The 23,972-nt window shown below is 52.9% G+C and overlaps 6 protein-coding genes across 6 annotated transcripts; 2 read left to right on the top strand and 4 right to left on the bottom strand.

The window, feature by feature from the left end:
• Window positions 1–1,110: 1,110 nt before the first annotated feature.
• BDP55DRAFT_433388 (uncharacterized protein) lies at window positions 1,111–1,925 on the bottom strand. The gene has a single exon (XM_060567542.1). The coding sequence runs from the start codon at window positions 1,791–1,793 to the stop codon at window positions 1,356–1,358; it is 438 nt and encodes a 145-aa protein (XP_060432933.1). The 5' UTR covers window positions 1,794–1,925; the 3' UTR covers window positions 1,111–1,355.
• BDP55DRAFT_433429 (uncharacterized protein) lies at window positions 1,926–2,951 on the bottom strand. The gene has a single exon (XM_060567543.1). The coding sequence runs from the start codon at window positions 2,640–2,642 to the stop codon at window positions 2,058–2,060; it is 585 nt and encodes a 194-aa protein (XP_060432932.1). The 5' UTR covers window positions 2,643–2,951; the 3' UTR covers window positions 1,926–2,057.
• A 7,206-nt stretch (window positions 2,952–10,157) lies between these two features.
• BDP55DRAFT_546534 (prenyltransferase and squalene oxidase) lies at window positions 10,158–11,861 on the top strand (the record flags this gene model as incomplete). Its single annotated transcript, XM_060568664.1, has 5 exons — window positions 10,158–10,798; window positions 10,873–11,000; window positions 11,047–11,164; window positions 11,242–11,541; window positions 11,609–11,861. 5 exons carry the CDS (start codon window positions 10,158–10,160, stop codon window positions 11,859–11,861), a joined length of 1,440 nt encoding a protein of 479 aa, XP_060432931.1.
• Window positions 11,862–18,653: 6,792 nt separating this feature from the next.
• Window positions 18,654–19,659, bottom strand: BDP55DRAFT_654661 (uncharacterized protein). The gene has a single exon (XM_060574273.1). The coding sequence runs from the start codon at window positions 19,221–19,223 to the stop codon at window positions 18,699–18,701; it is 525 nt and encodes a 174-aa protein (XP_060432930.1). The 5' UTR covers window positions 19,224–19,659; the 3' UTR covers window positions 18,654–18,698.
• A 1,266-nt stretch (window positions 19,660–20,925) lies between these two features.
• On the top strand, window positions 20,926–21,727 carry BDP55DRAFT_726033 (uncharacterized protein; the record flags this gene model as incomplete). The annotated part of the gene is made up of 2 exons (XM_060579082.1): window positions 20,926–20,956; window positions 21,375–21,727. The coding sequence occupies 2 exons, from the start codon at window positions 20,926–20,928 to the stop codon at window positions 21,725–21,727; spliced, it is 384 nt and encodes a 127-aa protein (XP_060432929.1).
• Window positions 21,728–23,033: 1,306 nt separating this feature from the next.
• On the bottom strand, window positions 23,034–23,348 carry BDP55DRAFT_629201 (uncharacterized protein; the record flags this gene model as incomplete). The annotated part of the gene is made up of 1 exon (XM_060571993.1): window positions 23,034–23,348. One exon carries the CDS (start codon window positions 23,346–23,348, stop codon window positions 23,034–23,036), a length of 315 nt encoding a protein of 104 aa, XP_060432928.1.
• Window positions 23,349–23,972: the final 624 nt, after the last annotated feature.

Genomic DNA, 23,972 nt, shown 5'->3' with positions numbered 1-23,972 from the left:
ACCCTCCGCCTCACCTCACCTGTCCTCACGGCCCTCACCTCACAGGCTCACCTCGCTCCAGTTTGCCATGAAGTGACCTCCACCTTCACGATGTCCCGCCTGCGCCTGCCACCACGTAACGTACCAGCGTACACAGGTACCAATGTCACTTTCCCTCTCTCAACGCCCAATCGTGCCACCCATCTTCTCTCTCTTTTTACACTACTGTGTACAGACAGAGTCTTACGAATCATGAGGCCCGCGACGGATTCATTCACTCCCGTCACTCATTGTGGCTTCGTGGCTCTCTCTCTCTCTCTCTCTCTCTCTCTCTCTCTCTCTCTCTCTCTCTCTCTCTCCCCCCGCGGCACAGTCACACACACACACACCCACCATCTTTTCTGTCGTCTCTGGCGCTACGGATATCATGGTCATACCTGACCGAGAGCCCACATTCCAGGGCTCTTCTCGTGCCTGCAGCAAACAGGCCGACGAGGCCATAGTTTAAAACACCAGGTTCCGGATGATGACTTAGTGTCGCCCCAGGGTCATCTCTCTCTTCGGATGATTCCTCAACAGCGTCAAACGCGACTGACCCCAAGATTGCCTCAAGCCTCGAACCCTGAGGAACTGGTACCAGGGCAGAGCTTGGGCTCAAGGCTCGACCAAGAACTAGAGCTGGCTGGCCATCGGCACTTGCAGGACCCAAGCCAAGCAAGCCACGCCAGGCAGGCTGGCAAGCAGGCTCGCCTGCCTGCAAGTTGCAACTCGCAGTGCTCCCACAGACCTTGAGCTGCCAGAGACGACCTGGACGCATCTCGCCTCTCGCTTGACGCTGCTGCAGCCGCCACCACCGGCCGCCTCTAGCGTCTATCATCAAGCACATCCGGCATCAGCTATCGATGCCTCCTCTGAGAAAAAAAAAGAAGAAAAAAAAACATAGGATGAGCCTGGACGGCAACTTTGACGGGGTCATCCCAATCAGTCATCAACCGTGCAAACTTACACTTAGACATTGCGGGCTGCCCCGAGGCATTCGTCCGTTCCTCGCGACACCACGAGCTACGGAGGCCACGGACGTTGACCGGCTGCTGGCCAAGGCCCCATTGATCAGCATTCGACTGTGCTTCCCGTCCTCCCACAATCACAGTGGCATCACCTCACCTGTGACCTGTGTGGCTTGTACGGAAAGAGTCAATGGCTGATGCGTCTGCGGTGCAACAGTCACGACGTGGTCGTGGTGGTCCAGGCAGTAGAGGAAGCACCAAAAAAGACAGCGCACCCTGCACAGTGCAATAAGACTCGACAAAGGACGACGCCCACGGCTCTCTAACACTCTGGGAAACGATCAGCTCACGGCATTGGATCGGCTGCTGTCAACGGGCAACTCTATCTGCACCTCGCGTCAACGGCACGTTGGCCCTCAATTCGGCCCTCCAATGCGTCTTGTCATCTTCCGCCAGGGTCCTGTGCGCTTTATCGCCCTTCACCCATGAGTGGGATGATCCTCCACCTGGCCAACCGACGATATCATGGAAATGCCATTGTTGCCGCCTTGTTTCTACAAACGGCAACGCCGAACAAACAATTCCAAGGTGGAAGTCGCCCGCTCGTAGCCTCGGTCGATAAAACTTAATAAGCCCTTGGCCGCGATGAAAACCTGGCTTTCTCGACCTTGCCATGATGCCAAGTCCACAATGGGCTGGGGTAGAGTCAGGGCCATCACTCTCACCAGTGACCAGACCCTTCGGAGTTTTCAAGCCGCCCCCTACCACCGCAGTCAGAGCCCCACGAGCCAGGGCCAGAGCAGCCATTGATAAGTCGCCTGTTGCGCAAGGTTTCGATCGCAAGTTGCCGCAGATCTGCCATGGTACATTAGCAAACGCAAGGATGAAAATCTTCTCGTACGGGCTCCAGTCGATAACGGATCCAGTGCCCAGACGCCTGCAGCTAGCGTGGTACTATATGTGAGTTGCTTGACGGCGAGAACAGACTATTCGTAGCTGCGACGTCGCCTTCACGCCTGGACAGGCACTGAGATGCTGCTAACATCAATCGGCTCAACAAAACCAAACGAGCTATCGCAGATTCGCACACCAGACGAGGGCCCTCGTCCGATGGATTGCATCTTCGCTACAGACCCCGCTACGAACTGGAGATAGACAAAGCCACCATTGGCAATGGCCGGTTTTGCCTGGCCCTGTCGTGCCTAGGGCCCTGGGCTTCTGGCGCAGAACGACCTGATGTTCCCGATGCTCCTCTCTCCCCACAAGCGTGGAGACTACCTGCGTCCGGATTGTCTTCTTGCAGACCCCGCCACTGCTGGGCCCTGAGCCTCGAGGGGCTCTTCTGCATTGTTGTTGGCTTTGTCGGCATTCCGAGGCTCCAAGGTGCCCTGAGCTATTCGTATCTCGGATGGATGTCGTCGATGCCGATGGCGTGGGCAAGGCCGGACTACGGTGCGCGATACTGTTATGGTCACGGTGGACGGGTCTTCCGGCACAGTGGAGAATATCTCGCGGGAATAGTCCCTTCCTGGCGGATCGCTGAATCGTGTGCCAATGGTCCGACGGCCTGCTGTCACGGTTGTTACCCTCCCGGTGGTTGGTTGAATGTCCAACCACAGCACAAGGTGGATTGCGGAGTGCCGGTGCAAAGACCATTGCGAGGCTTCAGCAGATCTTCCTCCTCTAGCTCGAACAATGAGGAGGGGCAATAGGTGCACAGCCCTCAATCTGTCAAACGAACCACTTGCAGATGACGAAACAAGTCGCAGTACAGGGTCCAGGCATGTTCATCGAGGAGCCGAGCTTGACGCGGTACGGCCAGCGGCCAGCGGCGACTTAACACGACGAGTTATTCCCCACCCGTATCACGGATAATGTCTGGAGGTGCGTCGCGATATTGAGAGGTTGCTGCGAACCAAGGTATATCCCGACTCCGAAAGGCAGCCTATTATCTCCTGCTTCGACCGACTGATCAATGTTGCAGGCGGGAGTCTCTGTTAGCCCTTCGTTGCCGCGAACGCACGTCTCTCCAATTGGCTTTGCCTGCAAATAAGGCACATCAGATCTGCGTCAGTTCCCCGATCGATGTCGCTTGTTCCCAGCTCACCCGTTCACGGCCATGGCCAGACCCTGCACACGCCAATTTCCTCTATCAAAAGACGCCAGACGCCAGACTCCAGACATCTCAGTCCGTAGTTGGTCAAATATTTCCACTCCGAAAGGCACCGTCTCTGATGGCGAGTTATGCCACTTGCCTCTTCTCGGATACCTGCATTCATGGCATAACGTATTGCACATCATCTTGCATACTATACTTCTGACCTTCCATGTTTCTCCAATTATGAGCCTCGTCAACGGAATGCCGCAATCCATGACGCCGCCGGACCCCACACGGACCGGACTTTTGATAGATTTCTAGAGAATCTCGGTGATAAGTGGCATGAAGCATATATCCGCCGGAACCGACGTTGTACGAAGCTTTGAGTTCGATACTACGAAGCCGTTTGTCTCGTTTGAGATGCGAACCTCGTGCCAGAGTGAATCAGTTCCATACCAATACCGTAGAAACTCGAGCAACTCGAACTTGCGCTAGCCCGTGCCAGCCCTGCTAGCGGCCCACACTAAGCCCTTTCGAGGGATCAGTTTTATCCGATTATATAATCGACTAAACCGTATACGGAAGGCGGTAAGTGATTATTTTCCATTTTTTACTCCTACCCAACTGCCCACTTCCACCGATTACATCACCGATTTGACCACCAATTATACTGTCAATTATACCTCCAATTACACCTCCACCACGGGCCTCGTCGACGTGCCCACGATGCCCTCACGACGGGCCCTTGCCGAGAAGGATTCGAATACGGCAAAAGTGCCAATTACACCTCCAGCAGCTAAGCGCCGCGGGCCTGCTCCTACCCCCATCAAAGACCGGAAATATACACCGCGAAGTGGCCCAATCAAGCGCCGCCAGCACCACTATACCCACGATACCAAAGTCAACGTCCTGATGTTTTTAGAGCATCACCGCGTGAGGAAGCTCGACGAAGAGTCGATTTGCCCCCCGAGGCTGCGCCAGGGCGAGACCGAGCTCCCAGGGATATACAGACGTCCCACATACCAGGAAGCCGCAGATTGGTTCAAAGTCCCTCGAAGCACGGTTATCTCCTGGTATCAGAACCGCGAGTCAATCGTCAATCGGTCCTCCAACTACGCCTACCACCCTCAGTGGCCAGAGCTCGAGACAGCGCTATACGGCGCCTTCCGCCAGCGACGAAGTGAGGGAAAGCTCGTTAGTACCAGTTGGTTCAAAAGGACCGCTAAGCGGATTTTCGCCCAGCAGAACCCGAACAGCAAACATCTTTTTATTTTTTCCCCCGGTTGGTTTCGTGGCTTCCAGAATCGTATGAGAATTACCCGACGTCGACTTACCAAACAGGCAACGAAGTTACCCACTGAGTACTTCAAAGTTGTCAACAGCTTTCTTTCCTTTATCCGACGAGTTAATCAAATGGCCCTGGCTAAGGTGAAGCGGTCTAACGTCGGAGATTTACTCGGAAGTCCAGCCCGTCGATTTCCTAACTCGCGAATTCTCAACCTCGACGAGACCCCAGTTCCTTTCGAATACCTAGACGGTTACACATACGACGACGTCGGGGCCAAAACCGTGGCTGGCAAGAGCGACCGCAGCGGTTGGGGCAAGCGGCAGGCCACATTAATACTCTACATCTTCGCCGACGGCATACAACGAATTAAACCGAAAATAATATTCCACGGCAAGCCCGCAGAGGAAGGGGGTCAATTATGGAAAAAAGAGGGCCTATTATACGCAGAAGGAGTGACAGTTGAGTTCAACAAGACTGCCTACAACAATGAGTACTTGTTCAAAAGATGGATTGAAGAGGAATTGGTAGCGCTGACTAAGGGAGACGAGTACCTATTGGTAATGGATGTCGCTTCCTTCCATAAGACAGATTCCATCCTTGCGCTATTACGTCAGCACCACATCACACCCTGCCTCATACCGCCAGGGACCACTTCCCTCCTCCAACCTCTCGATACCGCAGTCAATAAGCCCTTCAAGCAGTGGCTTTCAGAAGCAACCGACGCTTACGTACTCGACGAGGAAGAAAAAGCGCTGAATAAGCAGGAGGAGCTCAAGTGGGAGACGGGTATGAAGAGAATAATGGTCACCAAAACAGTCGAGACGGCAGCCGCTAAATTGGCCCACGAGAAGGGCTCAATGGTCAGCCAGGCCTTCCTGCAGTGCGGAATATCTATTCGGCCCGATGGCAGCCAGGTCGACGAGATCCGGATCAAAGACGTGCCCGCCGAGGCCATCGATTACACTGGGTGGGAGCTCTTCGACGTAGAAGCCCACATTGAGCAGGAGACGCTGCAAGAGGAGATTCCAGACTTCGCTGTTCTGAACGACGGGTTAGAGTACATTTTCACAGCAGAGGAAGTCCGTGATGGCATCAATGGGCAGTTCGTCGACCCGACAGTCCAACCGCCGTATGAATAGGGGCCCGTTGGAGGCAGTGGGCCAGGGGACAGTCAGGGGCTCGGTTGCTTACGTACGACTGCTTCCAATTGACACTTTTGCCCTTTTTGCCAATTCGACGAGAAAAGCTCAAAACCGACGAGAAAGCCAAAATAATTATTGAATTATATCAATTGTGGGTCCGGCCTCGACGGCGAGCTCTCATTGGTCAGATCGATCGAAATGTTAACCTACGCCAAAAATAGGTGGCGGCCGCATTTAACCACTTTAGGCAGTATTACGATTCTGCCATAGCGCTAGCAGGGCTGGCACGGGCTAGCGCAAGTTCGAGTTGCTCGAGTTTCTACGGTATGCCAGCCAAATTCGACCGACGCCGAGCGGAGCAGCAGAAGGCCAACGAATTGTCCGGCAGCAATGCGGGCGAGGGTCATTTTCCCCACGATCATTGGTGTAGCTCAAGGGGAACCGGCAAGGGGCTGCTCAGGCACAGTCGTGTCTGCCCACCGTCCCCCATGCCCATTGTACGGCAAAAGAAACCTGCTGCAAGCCATCCCCTGGATTTCGAATGTGCGGTGTGAGATTCTCGTCTGAAAGAAAACGCCTTGGTAGGCCCGTCAACCAATCATGCCGCATCTTTTGTTGGCCGTTGGCGGGATTCGCCCGAGGACTCATGCCCACCGTCTTCTTTGCATTACGTGATGCAAGTAATGCTTCTGGGCCGTTGAGAGAGTGGGAGAGGTCCAATTTAAACTTGACCGACTCAACTCGAGTCTGGAAGTATGGAATACGCGCCATGATTGAGATGACTTGGGAGAGAACTAGATGTTTCGTAGCTTTCTGGAAAACGATGATGGTCAAAAGTTGACTCGGGTCCAGTGATTTGAGTGCTGGAAATATCACCGACAAGCGTAGCAAGCTCTAACTTCCATACCCATCCATCTTCAATGACATCAGGAACCGAGATCAAGACAGCCGTAAGACCTGCAGATAGAAAACTGAATGAATGGGCTCCTCAAGAGGCGTCCAAGGAACTTGGTTATGAGTTATATTATCAAATTCACCGAGCTGAATTAATGTTGATGCTCATCATGACAAAGCGACAGCTATGTCTACGAGTTATGATGACTCGACTTAATAGGCGTTCAGCTATGAGCAAGACGCCCACAGCTCAAGTCATCCCGGGCCACCATGTCGGACATCTGCCTCAAGAGCTATCCAGGTCCGCAGAGGCAATCAGTCACTCATAAAGTTGACTCATCCAAGCCGAGCCCAACCAACATTTCTCAGACACCTAGATCACCGGGCCTCGGGCATATTTCCTCTTGGAATGTATTGGAAACGTACAGAGCCATATGAGAATGACGCAACATCCATTTCTTTCAGTTTCATGACAACACACAAGTGTGGACAAAATCTCAAGTCAATTGCAATTAGCACCGAGTAGACAAATAATAGCTTACCCTTTGATGGTGCGACTAGTTACAGCCTGCCCACTCACACTACCTGCGGCATACAAGTTTTTCCGCATAGTGTACAGTGGAAGAGAGAGAGCGGTCAATGGCCGCCTAGGATTACCATTGGAGCCAACGCAGCGCTGTGCGTCCCTGCATGACCAAGGAAGCAGACATACAGACGTTCATGTGTCAAAAATCCTGGAGGATAATGTAAGGTATGCAAATTATCTTCAGCAGCATTCCAGCTGCGCGGAGAAATAGTCCTTGCAAAATGCCTTCAAGAAGAACTCCACTACGCTGGGTATTTTGGTCCGTTTCTGAATGGAACGGGGTGGCATTCCTGAATCCCTTTGAGGTGGTTGCGCAGCTTGGACCACACACCACTTGAGGGGCTTAACAAGCGGTCAAGATCTCGAGAGATCCGAGCACCCTCACTAGAGGCGGATGGCGCCGCGATAGCTTTGAGGTCATCTAGTGATCAGAACTCGGGCTAGGTTCGGCTAAGAACGTTGGATGCCTGGCATCGGTATCGACATCTCTTGCGCCAAGTCAAGTTGCTGTGAAAACTAACGGCATCGTCAATCCATCAATTTGGTTGTCAGAGAGATGAATAGCAATCGTAAGTTGGGCAGGGCTTGGGAGTATGTTCCGTGCCCCGCGTCCCACGGAGGAGGGGTCGAGGAGGGGTTAGCGACCCTCAATTGGCCCCATCTTCATTCAATTGATGGTTGCCATCTTGCATTTGGCCTTGCTATGTAACAAGTTGAGTCCCGACCAAGTCAATCAAGCAAGACTGTTCACTCGGATTAGCCAGTTGTTATCGAGTACCAAACCAACTCTTTTCGAGCCAACGCTTCGCAGTGACAACCACGAGTCTCGACTAGTCTCCCGTCAGATTCCAGCCGTCCAGGCTCTATACATCCAAAGAACATGTAGTGCATGGAATCACTTTGCGAGAATTACTTCATCAAATAATTTCTCAGGCGCGACTAGTGGATGAAACCGCTAGGCTTCGTGTATAAATAGACATTCGTTGTCGGACTTGAGGTTGTGGTGAGTATAATTTTCCTGGCCCGAGCGGATGATCGGATGGAGTAGAGTTACCGCCTTGTAGATGTCTGTTTGGGATGGAGGGAACTCTAATTCTTGGCTCTATGAGTGCGTTTGCCGTGGTATCCGTAGGTTGTTTAGTCGGTGAGGTTTGGTGCTGTGTGAGATGGATCCGGGTTGATGGTTGCTGGCTCGTCGTGCTTTGGTCAACGGGTGGTCTTGGGAGTCTGGTCATGTCCCTTTGGTGGCTTTGAATTCGGTGATCTGAAGAGCATGTATCATACGAGCATGAAGAGAGGAATAGCTCTATGAACTTTCTCAAGACGAATTGAAATGTTGATTGAGACAGATATTGTGGTATGAGTCTGCTGCGGAAAGTGGATCGTCACTTCGATCCTTTAAATGACGAAGAAGCGGCTATGAACGGTGACTTGAAAACCACAACCATGATACCTCAGACTTACTCTCCATACCAGCCAGCCAGCTACGGGTGTCATGGAGCCCAATGTAACACTCCAAAGTCATTGAAAATAATACTGTTCTCGTCACTGATAGCACCATTGAGTTCCATGTGACTCTAGCAGGGGCTTCATCGATTGCGCCTGTCTCTTCGATTTCGTCCATACGTAGACATTTCAAACTTGAATGACGAATCTTCGAGTCTGTGAGAGTTGGATCATATACAGCATCACTTCCCATATGATTTTGGCGAGTGGTACCACTCTTACAGCTCATGACGGTAGTTACCACTCTCGGCTGGTTCACTGGCCCAAGCTTAAAGTTGCTTCCACCCAAGGAGGTGAACCAAAAGCCAAATTGTGAATTTTCACCAGATAAATTGTCTCGTTTCATCCCAGACTGTACTCATCCTCGTCCCGATTGAAGCTCATATGAAATACATCATAGCCTCCTATTCGGTCACTGAACCTATCATCTAAGCTAAGGGCAGGATTTTCATACCTTGCCGTATAGTGGCTGTGAGGACGGTTGATCCAATTGTCATCAAGCAAAAGACTTCTGGGTTATATTATATATAGGAGATGAAGGTGCGCGTTTTTAGAAAGATATTCGAAATAGCTAGCGAGTCCATACTACGATCAATGAGGTTGAAAGCTTGGAACCCGGATACTGCGAAAGTCAACTGGCTCTCACATCACACCATAAGATCTTGAGCATATCTCAGACTGCTTCCAAAGCTGCCATATCGACAGGAAGTTTCCTGAACTCAATGCTTTGCTGAAGAGCATACAGGTAAGTGGGTGGCAGAAGTGAATGCCGGTCGACGCACAAGTTCACCCCTTGCTCATAACCACTACCTTCATTATCATCACCTTACTAAGCTCCTCAAAGTCCATTCTTCAAGGAATGTATTGGGAATAGATTGCCTGAAACTAATTAGAGAACAGTCATGGTAGTAGTATGGGTATAAGCAGTGGGAAAATTGAAGTTGAGATGACGAAGTGGAAGTTCTCGTCTATTTCGAGCGCTACGCCCAATGACCTGAGACTGGAGGGATTCGTATTTAAGCTACATATGGAGGCAAATTAACTGAACTATATGACGGAGCACGTGTAGTCTCTGATGTGTCGATTTGGAAAGCTTACGTTAAAAGCATCGCACATTTGAGACGGAGAAGCGATCCGTCGTTTGAGCGGTCGATAGAGAAATTATTTGCTCTTCTGTGAGTGAGAGTCCTGACTTCAAATTTCAAAAATAAGCCCAGTTACGGGTGTCTCAAGTCCGTAAGGGCAATTTGCAATCATCCCGGTCTGAGTCTCCAAGGCGTGTCGTTGAAGATTAACGTCGTGATGGGACGCTTGATGGTGAGGAATCCAGCGATGACTAATAACCAGGGGCGAGAACAGCCAATCAACCTGGGCGCGCCCCACCTTTATGAACTTCCTCTCTTGGGCGCACCATAGCAAGTGGGAAGAGCCCATCACATCCATCATTACTGCCCAAAGCAAATATCCTTCGAGTTAAGACGTCTTGTTAGACTCGAAACATCATAGGTTGACGTTGCAGTCATATCATGGGAGTCTGAGTCTATCCTGACGTCTCATCAAGCTCGTATCCTACGCTCCGCCTCTGAATGAGATGAGACCCCGCATCAAACCTCTCAAGCGCCGTACCAAAGTCACCTTCATCAAGCGCGCAGCAAATATGGCTGCATCGGCCCAGACCGGGTCGCCGCAACGCTCCGACAGCGACGTGGACGAGGAATTTATCGACGACCTGAGTGATCTGGGAATCGAGGCGAACAGTGTAGTGCCAGAACTTTTCACGGCGTCTCCACCTGTGCGCGATACGCTCCCGACGGCCACTTCATATGCCCAGGACGCAACGGTACGGGAGTGTGTCCCGCTGCTGGCTGCCACGGACAGCGATATCGATCACAACGCCCATGGAGTACCCTCAATACTCCGTGATAATCATATCAAATTTCTTCAGAAGCAGCTTGGAAGATTTCCGGCCCCGTATGTGGCTGCCGATGCGAGTCGGCCATGGTTCCTGTACTGGTCTCTCAACGCCCTGGCCCTCCTCGGCTACGACACGGCAGTGTACCGGGAAGACCTGATAAAGACAGTGCGTACAATGCAGAACCCGTCCGGTGGCATCGGAGGCGGTCACGGCCAGGACTCTCATCTTGCCACAACCTACGCCGTCGTTCTCGCCCTCGCCATTGTCGGCGGTGAGGATGCATATGAAGCGATAGATAGGAAATCCATGTGGAAATGGCTTTGCTCTCTCAAGCAACCCGGCGGCGGGATACAGATGGCCCTGGGCGGAGAGGTAGATGTCAGGTGGGTTGACACCAGTCCCCCTCCCCTGTTCTCTCCCCTTCTCGGCTTGCGCCATCTTTCTGACAGGTCTCTAGGGGAGCCTACTGTGCAGCCGTAATTGTAACCCTCCTGGACCTGCCTCTGGACCTTTCAACCGACTCTCCGGCCTGGACGCCTGAGCGGCCCACGCTCTTCACTGGATTGGCGGATTATGTACGCAGATGTAAGTCATACCTTAGCCCGGTTGCCTCGCCGTCGCTCACCAATAGGCCAAACGTTTGAGGGTGGAATATCGGGAAAGCCGGATGGTGAAGCGCATGGAGCCTATGCTTTCTGCGCTTTGGGCTGCCTCTCGATCCTGGACACTCCGCATCGCATCATCCCCAGGTACGTATTCCGCCGCGTTCGTCCACTGAGGGGTTGACATGAAAGCAGCGCATACTGACTGCTTCGTCCGATGACAGATACCTCGACGTGCCACGACTTATCTCTTGGCTCTCGTCACGGCAGTACGCTCCGGAGGGTGGCTTCAGTGGCCGCACAAACAAGCTCGTCGACGGCTGCTACAGCCATTGGGTCGGTGGGTGTTGGCCCTTGATCGACGCTGTGCTGAAGGGCGCGATTGAGCTCGAGGATCAGCCAAATGAGGCGAGCTTTACTCCCCATCAGGGCAGTCTTTACAGTCGAGAAGGGCTGATCCGATACATCTTGTGTTGCGGTCAAGACCGGTCCAAACGTGGCGGTCTCCGCGACAAGCCCAGCAGGTGAGATGGCGATGATGATGATGGAAGCTTCCTGATCCGGATGGTTCGTCGCTGACTCGAGTGATAGGCCGTCGGATGCGTATCACACTTGCTACGTCCTGTCAGGACTGAGCTCTGCGCAGCACCAGTGGGATCTCACATATGTCAACGAAGATGAGACGATCCTATCGGAGCCAAAGTGGGTGGCGTCGCCTTGTGCCGAAGGAACACAGGTATTCAACGAGGAGGACCGCGTCGGGACGATCCACCCCGTCTACACCATCCCCCAAGAGAGCGTCGACGACATGAAGGCGTACTTTGCGTCGAAACAGGGATTCTAGCCCGCCACCAGGCCGCCTGAAGGCGACCGCCCCCCCTAAGTATATGGTCGAGGAACGTCGGAATTCCGTGTCACGTGGTTCCGCGCGAAAAGGGGCACTGTGATGGCGGAGACCTTCCGAAATGAACTCGGCGATGGGAAACGTGCCATGCATGCTTTCTGTCGGCCCCAATCATGAGGAAGGGTTGGATTGCGGAACGAACACGACGGCCCTGCAGCTTCGAGCCCGGGGCAGAGAGATCTCGGACAGGGATCGTATGTGCAAAATTTTGAACAACTCATCACGGCAATATGGCGGCGGCGCAGGAGACTTTGTGGTTGTGCATGTTGAGAGATACCAAGCTGGGTCTCCCAAAACGTCGAGTTGCATCTGAAATCCGTGCGCCAGCTGCAGCACGCGAATCGGCATGCAAATGGTTACTGGGAGGAAGAGGGAGGTGTTGTAATGGCAGCAGGAGGTAATACATTTCGAACAAACGTTTCTGGTCCAGGCCAGGGCAGAGTCGATCGAGCGCAAGACCCAGTCGGCATCCAGTGTTGACTTTGAACATCCCACACGAACGGACCAAATTGTCTTCCGTTCATTCAGCGCTCAACGGTCAAGACTGCAAATCTTCCGAAGGCAAGGGTCCCCTTTGCTGTTTATTTTGCCTTCTCGGCGCCACTACGCGGCGGCGGCGAGGAGGTGCACATCATCAATCCTCCCGCCCTTCCTCAGAACCAAGCCGATCCAAAGACTTGAAGACCCTGTAACACGCCACTTTGATGCCTCTGCCGTGCGATTCTCGTGTGGCCGCTCATTTCCCACGCGTATGTCTTTTGGTTTTGGGGGCTAGTTGGAACGGCTAAGAATGAAGCTTGGATGCTTGTCTTGGGATGGGCAGGTCTGAGATACAAGGCAGAGACACTTGAGACAAGTTGTCCAGTTCCAGCCCTGAGACGGCAAAAGGCACAGAAGGAACTAGATCGACGTGTAGAGGTGTGTATAGCTGTGGGTGAACAGGCTGAGGAGGAAGAGAGACAAGTCTACTGCGAGTCCGCGGTGGATTATCCCAGCAGACTGACCTGACCCATGGCGGCCACGCGAGGTTCGATTGGTGCATCTCGCCTTACAGCAGCGCCGCATGGCCTGGGCGCAGATGTCTTTGCTGTCATACATGAACAAACCTAGACAAGAGTGCGCCCCTCTCTTTCCGATATTCCTCTTTGGAGTTTTTTTTGATATCAGAAAATAATTGTCCGGGAAGGTGGTTTTGTGGCCGCTTGATATGGCCGGGCTGTGTCTCGAAAGGGATCAATATTCACACTTTCTATTGGAAAGGACGCGTAGTCGTCGTCTGCTGATACAGGCACCGGGCGGCGAGAAGATTGCTTCAAGCTTTGAATCTGGATCCGCCGAGGTGGACTCGAGAGGTGGACAGCATGTTGCTCCTGACGCCGCATCGCCTACATAGCGGAGCGAAGCACACGGACAAAGGCCGCAGATGTACAGAAAGAGACGAAGAGGTGATGGCGTGGTTGGCGAAAATACAAATGAGCTTTCTCTGCAGGCGGGAAATGATAGAACGGCGGTCTGGTCTGAGTGGTAAAATGATGTGGTGCGACCTCAGGTTTCCAGGAGAGGTCGGCGGCCGGCCGGCTGCCCTCCAGTGTAAAAGGCCCCGGTGAACCCTCTTTCACTCTGACGAACCCCCCTCCATCTTCCATCCGGATCGTGGGCGGTTCTGTCCAATGGCAATCCATATATGGATGCAAATGACGTTGAAAGAAGGCCAGGTGTGTTGTCTTTTTCGAAATGGGGGGCGGGATGGGATGTGGCAGAGAGGGAGCCAGAGAGTGTGAGAGAGAGACGGAGGAGGGGTCCATGATGTCTCTTTTTTTGTGCCCCTCACACCCCTCATCAAAAGAGCTACCCTGCCGGGTCAGCTCCAAGACGGGGTACAGATACAGATTACAGTACATGATACACAAGAGGGACGCCAGCGTAATCACAAACTTGTATTCCCGAGCCACCGGATCCCGCAGGCCATGGTTCACAAAAAGCCCCGGGCTGTGGATGCTGGTTTGGGGGAACACATACTGGTTTCGTTTCACAGCGGGCTTCTTTCTGTACTACAAGATGTGTTCATAGAGACATGGGCCGTAGAGTTGACGGTGAGAAACACCTCGGCACGACTATCATATCACTGCTATGGTTTCTGCTTAGCCGCGTTAAACCGGGGGGTTTATCGTAAGACGATGAAGCTCGGTGGAGTCGTCTCTTGGGCCAAGACAGGGCTGGAGAGGAATTTGGACAATAACAAAGGCTCAAGAGAGATCTGTCTCGGAAGAAGTTCCGGGCGTAGTGAGGGCATATCCACCTTGATATCTCTACGTACGCTGCCACATCCACTTTGAGAGGGCGCGGCTGTGCTCTCCAAGGTACATACAGAGTGAAAAGGGTCCGTCGCTGGTACACGGGATCTTGGTTGACTGGGGTCTTCCGATGCCCACTCGCTTGGCTAGCGAAGAGTTCAAATCAGATGATTTTGGTGAAGCAGGCGGGTATAGACAGGAGGCATACATTAGTAGTACGTTCATTTGTCCCATCTTTCATTCGATGCCGATCAAAGTAATGTGTCATGGCCAAAAAAACATGAGACGAAGAGAGTCCCATCGGCCTTTGGTTAGGGTCTACCGTCTATCAAAAAGTCAGGTCAAGCCAACAAACATGCAGACACCCCCAACTGTCCCCGCTTCGTGAGAGCCGGCCGCTGTGGTGGAGCAAAATATGGAGACTGAGAGAAGTGAACTGTGTGTGTGTGTGAGAGAGAGAGAGAGAGAGAGAGAGAGAGAGGGAAAAGCTGGGATTGATCCAGATGACAGGGTTCCAGAAAGATGCCAATTGACGAATCACATTTGGGGACGGCGTCTATGGTGAGCGCTAAGAGGCTCAGAGCTAGCTCTGTCAGGTTGGGCAAGAGACGTTTGGCTTTTTCTTTGGTAGCAGCACCAGTAGCAGCACCCGTTTTGTTCTACTCTGCAGTAGCTTGTGAGACTTTCCCAGGGAGAGACCATGAAGGCATTCGGTGGAACATCACCTGTCTTCAGCCAAGTCGATATGGAGGTGGTAGATGGTGATGAGTGGCTTTGGAGGTGAGGTAGATGAGATGAGTGACACGGCGAGTGAGCGAGTGAGTGAGAGTAACCGATGTGAGTGAGAATGAGCGAGTGAGGTGTAAAGTCATTGGTGAGAGGAAGGAGTGAATGATGTCGTTGGCGCCTTCCACGGTGCTTCCAGATTGATTCGGGAAGGAAACCACGGGCGATTCGCTGACTGACACGACCCCTTGCGGCAAGCTGCAAGCTGCACGCCGCCAACCTCCTCTTTGGCATTTGCTCCTCTTCTTCTTCTTGATGGCTCCCCATGCTCCGTGGAGTACCAAGCGGCAGCAGCAACAAGCTACGAATACAAGCTACAAGTTACAAGTTACGACAAGTCATCCATGACAAGAGAGAGAGTTGGCCCGCGGCAATCTAGCCGTTGCTCGACCTCTGCGCGCATGACCCTATCTGCCTCTGCTTTTCTCACCTGCATTGACAGATCGCGGTTGCGAACGGCCAGGTACCGCAGTACCTACCTTTCTCTCACTCCCAGTTCTCGGCCTTTACGCATGCGTAGTTACCAATTGGCTCACAAGATCCAAGGTAGAGGCACAAACACCTGAGATATCAGGATGAGTTACTGAGAGAGACACACACATACGCATACACACACACACACACACACACACACACACGAAGAGAGAGTGAGGAAGAAAGAGAAAGAGAGCCGGCAAAGATGGACGAGGGGTGCGGAAAGCAGAAGGAAAAAAAAAGGCCAATGCATGTCAAGAGAGAGTACCCTCCCTGCCTTTTGGATCGAGGTCTCGCCGGACTTGGTTTCCTGATTTCCCTTGGATTACCTTCCAGGTTCATCAAAGCAACACCGTCGAGCGGCACTGCCAGCTCATCATTGCATGGTGTGGTCTGCGTCCCAAGGGCCTGCGCTTGCTTTGGCCCGGCCTAGTTGCAACTTGTGCGTTTTCGCGCGCGCCCGCTTGCACCAGCCAGCCGTTGCGCTGCGTCTGCCTGCCTGCCTACCTGCTGCTGCTGCTGCTGCTTGTTGTTATTGCTTGCTGCTACTTGTAAATTACTTGTTGCTGCTGCGAAGGTATCCGTACTGTTGCACCGACACCCACATCACCAACCCATGTCCAAGGTATCCGTACCCGTCATGTCATGCCAACGGTACGTACTGATGCTCTCTTGTTGCTCTTTCGCACAACGAAAAGGTACTTGGGATACGTACTGATCTTACGCGACTGCACAAGTACCCATGTACTTTCGTCTCCTCCTCTCCACCACGTCGTCGTTCTCCTCCTCCGACGACAACCAACAACGTACGAACTGGAGACGATGGGGAACATCGACATCGACGCCGACGACGACTGCAGCAGCTTGTCCATCACCGCTCACCTCGCACGGCGGATACTCGACTGCCAGCGAGGTCACGCTCGTCTCGTTCCCCCACGCCCACAACGCTGCCAGTGACTACAGAACAACTGCACAACACAGAATGCATAGAATCAACCACCCTAACGTCTTCCTCGAATTCGACGCTCCGACAGTCTCCTGTCCCCTCCCTTCGAGATACTGTAACTGACCTTACCTGACCTCACCACGCATTCACGGCCTTTTCAATGCATCATAGGTACTCACCGTCCTCACACCCCTCTTGGTGGTGTCGCCGTCGTTGTCCGTTTTCGGCCATCTAACGGTCTGCATTCGCGTGGCTTTATTTTTTTTTTCCTCCCTCCCCCTCTTCACCTTTTGCCCCTCCACACTCGCCTCCATCATCGCTTTGGTCATTAAACTTTTGCCTCACCTTACAGCAGAAGGGAGGGTCCTTTTTCGACCTAGGCAAACTGCGGCGTCCACTGTAACTCTCGCAATATACCCAGAGAGAGGGGAAGTGGACAGATGGACATGCTTCTTGCATATGGAAAACCGAGATATAATTTGCCCGCGGAGCCGATTCCAGCGCACCCCCTCCCTATCGATCCCATGCTGCTCATCCCACTTCGACTTGAGAAAGCAACATTGGCTTCTCAAAGCCAGAGAGGGGAAAGCTATTCCATGTTGATGGATCTCGCCGCCCCCGTCGAACCCACTCCCAAAGCCATCTCTCGGCGCTCAGAGTGTTCATGCACGTCGTCTGCTACCCTCTTAGCTCACGGCCACAAGACTTGAGAGATGACCTCTTCACCGACCTTGCAATCCTGTCCGCGGGGGACGATGCCGCCTGCCGGGGGCCCTTGAACCTCGAACGGAGACGCGCCGTTCGGTCACTAGGTGCCACCGACTTCACCTTATTCCCTGGCTGGCGAGCAGCCGTCGACCCCTATCATCCATGGGATTTGAAAATCAGTAATAGCAGAACCCTGGGAGTTGCAGCCGCCGTAGCATAAACACCTTGAAAGATCCAGCGTCTCGCCGCCGACTGCCGCTCGCTCTCGTCTATTCTGCGTCGCTCATCTCTCCGGGGATCTCTATTTTGGTCGGCACCCTGGCTCGCACTCTGGGCCAACGAACGGCTGGTAGCCTAGCAAGCGCTGGTTTGCCGCTCTAGAGCGGTACCCTGTTCCGTCACCGCAACGAGTCCAGTCTGTATCTGTACCGGAGTATAGCTACATTCGTGCTCGGAGGGTTTCTCCATTTTCTCTGCCACTGATTCGCTGCGCAGTTGGAGAAGGATTTCGATTTTGGCCGTCTCTGACTGGATACAATATTGCTAGCCTACGAGACGACTCTGGCCGACAGGTGGTTTTGACTTTGATGATGCCGTGCGAATCGCCCGCCATCGCTGCACATCATTGGGAGCCACCGATGATCCCAAACGAGGGCCCCGGCGCCTGGCGCTGTTCTCACCCTGTCCCAGCTAGCATCGAAGCGCACGGCCAGTCTTTGCCTGACATGGCACAGACGAACTTGGGGCTGGCTGCCAATTCTTCGACTTCTAGGTTCATCGTCCTTCTCTCTTGGTATCACAATGTCACCTTCCAAGTTGCCGGAGACGCTCTCCTCTTCTTCATCGTTCCAATCCCCCAACCTCGGGTCCCGCAACACAAGCGAGCAGCAAGCAGCAAGCAGACAGGATGGATGGCATGGTGGATTCGATCTCGACTTTTGGTTTGGGGAGGCCCCTTCTGCTCAACTCCGAGTCCGAACCCACCACATGCGTCGTGCTGCCCCCGCCGCAGTCAATACATGCACGCAAGCCTAAAGTAGCAAGCAAATGTGCATGGCCTCATACATACATACATGACGATGGATGGCATATCTCAACAACAAATTGGCGCTCGGCCTGTGACAAAACAATCAACAATGAGCGGTGGAAAACATTTGGCAATACTGGCAACAATGACAATAACACCAACGGTACCATGGAGCCGACAAAGACCGCACGATTGACAGGTTGCTGAGGAATTGTCCACAAGTGCCTACCGGCCCTTTACTCGATAGTTGATTACAGGTGCAGTAGTCGCCGCTAACACGAACAATTTGGGGCATCGAATTCTCATCAGTCATCCTTTGTCTGTCTTTCTTCCCTCCCACCCTCCGTGGTCGCGGTCACTGGACTGGATAGGGCCCTTTACGCCCTACTGGGCACATCCCTCTCTGGAGGAGCCAGAAAAGCAAATAAGCATGCTCTGGCGTTTTGACTCGCCGCCAGCCCGAAACATTTCAATCAAAGGCCATGGAAGCCCGGGCTCGGGACCAGCGTATCCCGCATGTCAAGTTAACTCATCGACGAGAGTTACTTGGCAGATTCTTCGATCAAGTAAAAGCAACGTACCGGACTTCTTGTGCGCTGCCGGAGGAGAACCAGCTCGCCTCGCCAGATTGGGGTCCTACATGTTCGTATGTTCCATTTCGCCACCGGCTTTGCAGATTTGCAGCCCTCGTCAGTCTTTGACTCTGTTATTTTTTTTTCCCCTCTCAGTCTTTGCGTCTCACAATTCGCCCTCGACATTTCTGCTGTAGCCCTAGAGAAGCTAAAGCAGCCCGCTATGCGACCCGGCGGGCCACATGGTCGGAGAGACTTCGTCCAAAAGTTTCGACCATGTACGCATGTACCAGACGCGCGCGCCTTTGCTTGTGACGATGATGTCGTGGGCAAACCACAAGCTGGGCCCAAAACAGAATAAAGTGTAAGTCGGTCGATGTTCGGCGGCACGACCGGCGGCAGCACAAATTGCATTTGGAAAAGTAGAAGTGCCCTAGAAGCAGAAGCTTGAACGGGACCGTCAAGCGCCACGAGCAGCGACAAGCTCACAAGCATCTGAAGACTGAAGCACGTCGAACCTTGCGGTCAAGTCCCGTACGGGGCAACGTTATCGAGATACCTCGTCGATTCTCCAGTCCAGGCCTCGATACTCGTCTGCTACAGGCCGGATACTCCAACGAACGGCCGGGCCTCGAGATGAGCGACCAGGGGACCGGGCCAGCAAGACTGGAGAGAGTGAGAGACTAACAGACGAGCAGGGGACCTTTCTCTCAAGTCTCAGCATTCGAGAGACAGATCTTCGTCGGCCCATCCCTGGCCCTGGGGCCCTTGCCCAGCGATGATGCTGGTACCCCCCTCCCCCCTCTTCAGTGTGTCGTTGTGGAGTTGTCTAGTCTCCAGCGGTTTTTATCAACTGGCAACGAGGCGAGCCAACGCAGCAAAGCATGGGTCACACTCTTTCGAGAGCCGCATCGCCGCTTGCATCTCGGACCAAAAGAATTAAGAGAGAGGGAGAGAAAAAAAGAAGAAGGGGACATTGAGAGAAGCACCCCCATTGTCATTGTGCACTTCTTTCCGCAGTGCCCGTTTTTCTCTCTTGCTCTCCCCCCTGTCGATTCGGCGTCTGGCTTTCCATGTTCACGTCCCTGCCCAGACTCCAGAGACGCAGACAGACCGAAGAGACGTACAGAAACGCCCTGTCGCTTGCTTGTTGACCTTTTCCTCGTTCGTCTGTCGTCTCCTCCTCCAAGAGTCCAAGGTACTCCGTACACAGTTCCATTCCCCTCTTTCTCGCCTGGTCCCTCATTTCCTTTTCCTGCCGCTGCCGTTGCCGCCGAAGCTCTCCCAATACCACATACTGCTACGGATAGTGTCGATATTATGTCCATGTACCTTTACCAAGTTGATGCTGGACCTGGACTTGGACTTGGACTTGTTGTTGCTTGACCACCACCCCCTCCACCCCTCCCCCCCTTGCCCCCGCACTAGTTCGTTGAAAAGCCCAGAAGCACGAGAGAAAAAAAGAGAAGGCACCTCTTTTTTTTTCTGCAATAAAGCAGACACATGTCTCTCCGTTCATGGCTCAGATGCTTTCCCGCAACCCGAGAAACGGAAGCCCTGGATACGTAGCTTAACTTACAACATCACCCACCCACACCACCACCTCAATACTCCGTACACGCACACACGCACAACACACACACTCACAAGTAACAACACATCAACACCCCTTCCACCGACTTTCTTCATCTTGTCCCCCCATACCTCTTCAGGCTTTACTTCTCCAACCTAGGCACAACGAAAACGACGAGAAACTTGACCGATCCCAGCTTCCCTTCTCCTACCTTACATCTCGTTGAACAACTCATCCCATACATACTCACCTACCCTCGACCACGCCCCGGATTTCTGCCCTACGCCTTACATACGACCCTCCCAGCACAGTATTTGGCGCGTGGTGCGTAGAGTGCCTGCCAGCCCAGCCCAGCCCAGCCCATCCCCATTCCCGACCACAGATCTCTCTGCTCGCCTCACCGTTGGGCTCGATTGCATCTCACGGCGTCCGCATCTTTGGTCCCCTTGTCTGGATAGGAATCTACCCTCGTCGCTTTCCTTCACTTTTTCGTCTTTCTTGCTCTGAGACAACCTCTCTCCCCTGCTACGGCCTGTCCATCTCCCCGCCTAGTTCTGGATCTGGACCTGCATCTCCGAACCACCACCGCGCCTCTTAATCAACCCATTGGGAATAACCGTCAACATGGGAGGCTTCTACATGCAGTACCTCGAGAGTAAGTCATCAATTGAGTTTTATAGATGGATTGTTGGAGCCCAATGCTTCCCTGAACCTCGTCATCGCCTTTGTCTGTATAAGTGGGGCCGCCCATGATGACCTGGGGAACTGGGTCAGATCGTGTGCCCTACCCCTGCATTCTGTCAACGGCGGGAATGACATGCGTCTCCCGGTTCCTGGTGATTCTTAACGAGTCGGGACGTGGCAATTTGTTCGAGAATCAACGTCAGCTTCTCGCTGCGGCTCTCTTCAGGAACGGCATGCAGGGGTGAAAGGCTGTGGGATCGGATTGGGCTCGAATACAGATGGAATTACGTCGTTGAGAGGCGTGTGCTGTCTTGTTCCCCCTCAGCTGCGCCAGAAACTTTGACTCTGGATGACTTGCAGAAGATCTGGGGCTAACCGGTCCAATCTAGGTCTTTGCCGGCGACGAGGATGGAACGACCCTTCCTACGAGTGTTACCGCGATCACAGCGGCTACACCTGCTTGGTTCTAGTCAACGGACGGGAGTATCAGACGGATCTCGCGTATCAATCCGACTCGCTGGCCCAGGAGAACGCCGCCATGCGTGCCTTCATGGTGTGCCGCAACTTCTCCGTCAACGGCGGCATGCTGGCCCGCAATGGCATCGTTCAGGGTCTTCCGGCCACTGAGCCTGCTCGCCGCTCCAAGAAGAGCCGCCACACTTCATCCAGTCACAGCTCGCGAGACAGCCACCGTCGATCAGGCCACCATTCAAGCAGCAGCTCTACGGCCTCTTTCGACTAAGGATAGGCAGGCGAGCCCTGGATTCCTGTCTTGCGTGGCGACAGGGATCCAAGACGACAACTACGAGGTGGAACAGCTCCGCAGTTGGATGAGCTTATGAAAGAAGACGACACCTCCGGACGGCTGATCTGGGAGGTCACAGGGTCAAAGAGAGACATGGGGAAAAAAAACAAAACGGGCAAAAAGCGACGCATACTTTTCCACCTGCGACGACTCCTAACGACTTAATGAACTAGAATCATGGTTTCCGCGCGGCACATCTGATTTCTGCACTTCATAATTATTCCGGCCGGTCTCCTTCGAATTTCGAACAAAACTCGTTATTTTCCTCTCGTCACCTATTTTCGAATTCGGCTTTTTCTTTACTTTCAAGACTTTTTGATGACCAGGCGCTTGGCTGGGATTGTACAGTACCAGTCAAGGGCTGTCCTTCATTTTCTCGAACGGATCAACAACCGGAGGCGACTCTGGCCGACCGACCATCTTTCCTTCTCGACAATTCTTTCTTGCATTATGCATTTTGTTTCCTCTTATTCGGGATCTTCTCTCGAATAGGCTCGAACTACTTTCATTCTTGGTTGCTTGCTCGAAAATGACGACTTTCCACACAGATTGGAACAAATGATGACGACGGGGCGGTTAGACTCACATGAGCTTGAGACGTGAACTCGGCATTTTGATTTTGATTTTCCGCTCTTGTTTTCGAGACAATTTACGGGGGTCACATATGGGGTGTGAGGACGACTGAAGACGGCCAGAAGAGCCATCCCCTTTACGCATGGCCTCAAAAGCGAAGCATCCGTTTTTTTTCTTCTTCTGCACCATCGACGAAGTCGAGGGTGTCTGGGAGAGGTTCAGCATCTCGAATTCTGACTTATTTTGGCTCCTTTACAAGGGGTTCATTTACGATTGTTCCGCTTTTCGTTCGACTTTGGTGGGATTTGATGAGATTGGACGAGAGCTTGCTTGTCAGACAGAGGGCATGATGGACACGATGAGAAAGCGACGGAGCCAAAGATGACGTGACGAGAGACGTTTGAAGGCAAACGAGAATGATGAGATTCTGGGGGGGACGAAATAGTAGAGAGAGGGGGACGATGGATTTTATCATCCTACGCCTTTTTCTTTTTTTTATATGCGACGCCTCTGCGACGCTCATGATGATGATAACGACAACTTTTAACGACAAAGACTTTCATGGTATGAATGGCAAGAACAAGACGATCCAAACAGAAATAAAAAAAACAAAACGCTTTCAAGTTCGTTATTTTGCAGAAAAGACCATTTGAGGCTTCACTCAGCGTGACTATGGGAGGTGATGGGAGAGCGAGCCATCTATGTTGGACGTACGACCGTGGACCCCAAATTTCGTAACCTCAAACTTGGGTGAGGTTGTGACGTTAAGGTTGAGGTTGATAGGGTATCGCACCGGAGCGCGCCAAAGTTTGCCGGAGGAGTAGTGCCGGAGGGTGTAGCGAGGGCGGGGGCGGAAGGGAGCGTACGGCAGTGTTGGTGGTGGGAAGCTTCCCGGAGCCGAGGAGTCGGAAAGTGGATGATTGTCTCGGAGGCCCTGGTCAGAATTGTCTAGGCGGCCGGTAGGTGCATGTGAAGCGCCCGCCATTCGGCGACTGTGTCTCTATATATATGTGTGTAGTAAGGTAAGGTAAGGTACATGTTCTCTTACGTGTCCAACGATACATGCCACGCCCCCGACGAGAAGGGAGCCGCGAAGTTTCTAGGCCTCTGACATGCGGGTTTGCTTCTCTTCAGCTGTAGACTACGTATCGTAGGTAGTCTAAGGATGTCGTCCAGATCATCCTTGTTCCTATTCTGGATTGCATCTCTGCCTTACCCAATACTGTATTTTACTATTTCTTCCGCTTTCGCTGTTCTCTGGAGCGGAAGTGTATTTCACTATGTCCCGCCCATGAGAACTCCTCGGTGCCTCTTATGGTAAGGTACTTTTAGACAGCATCCTCGGTACGCATAAACTATGCGCAAACGATGTCGAGTCTGCTTGTCTCAATCGTCCTTCCACATGACTTCAAAGCGGAAATACAAATCATGGCATCTTTGCGCAGAAACCGCGCAGAAACCGCGCAGAAACCGCGCAGAAACCGCGCAGAGACGCGGAGAAGAAATGCCTGGCAACAAAATTCAGATGATCTGCTGTTTGTCTTGGTCGTTGAAAGTTTAGAGTGTATCCGTAGGATGGGACGGACGGAGCGGGAGTCCGTGTGGCGTG

This window comes from Colletotrichum godetiae (assembly GCF_030913485.1).
Source record: "Colletotrichum godetiae strain CBS 193.32 chromosome Unknown BDP55scaffold_9, whole genome shotgun sequence".
Lineage (NCBI taxonomy): Eukaryota > Fungi > Ascomycota > Sordariomycetes > Glomerellales > Glomerellaceae > Colletotrichum > Colletotrichum godetiae.
This window is presented reverse-complemented; position numbering and strand designations above follow the sequence as displayed.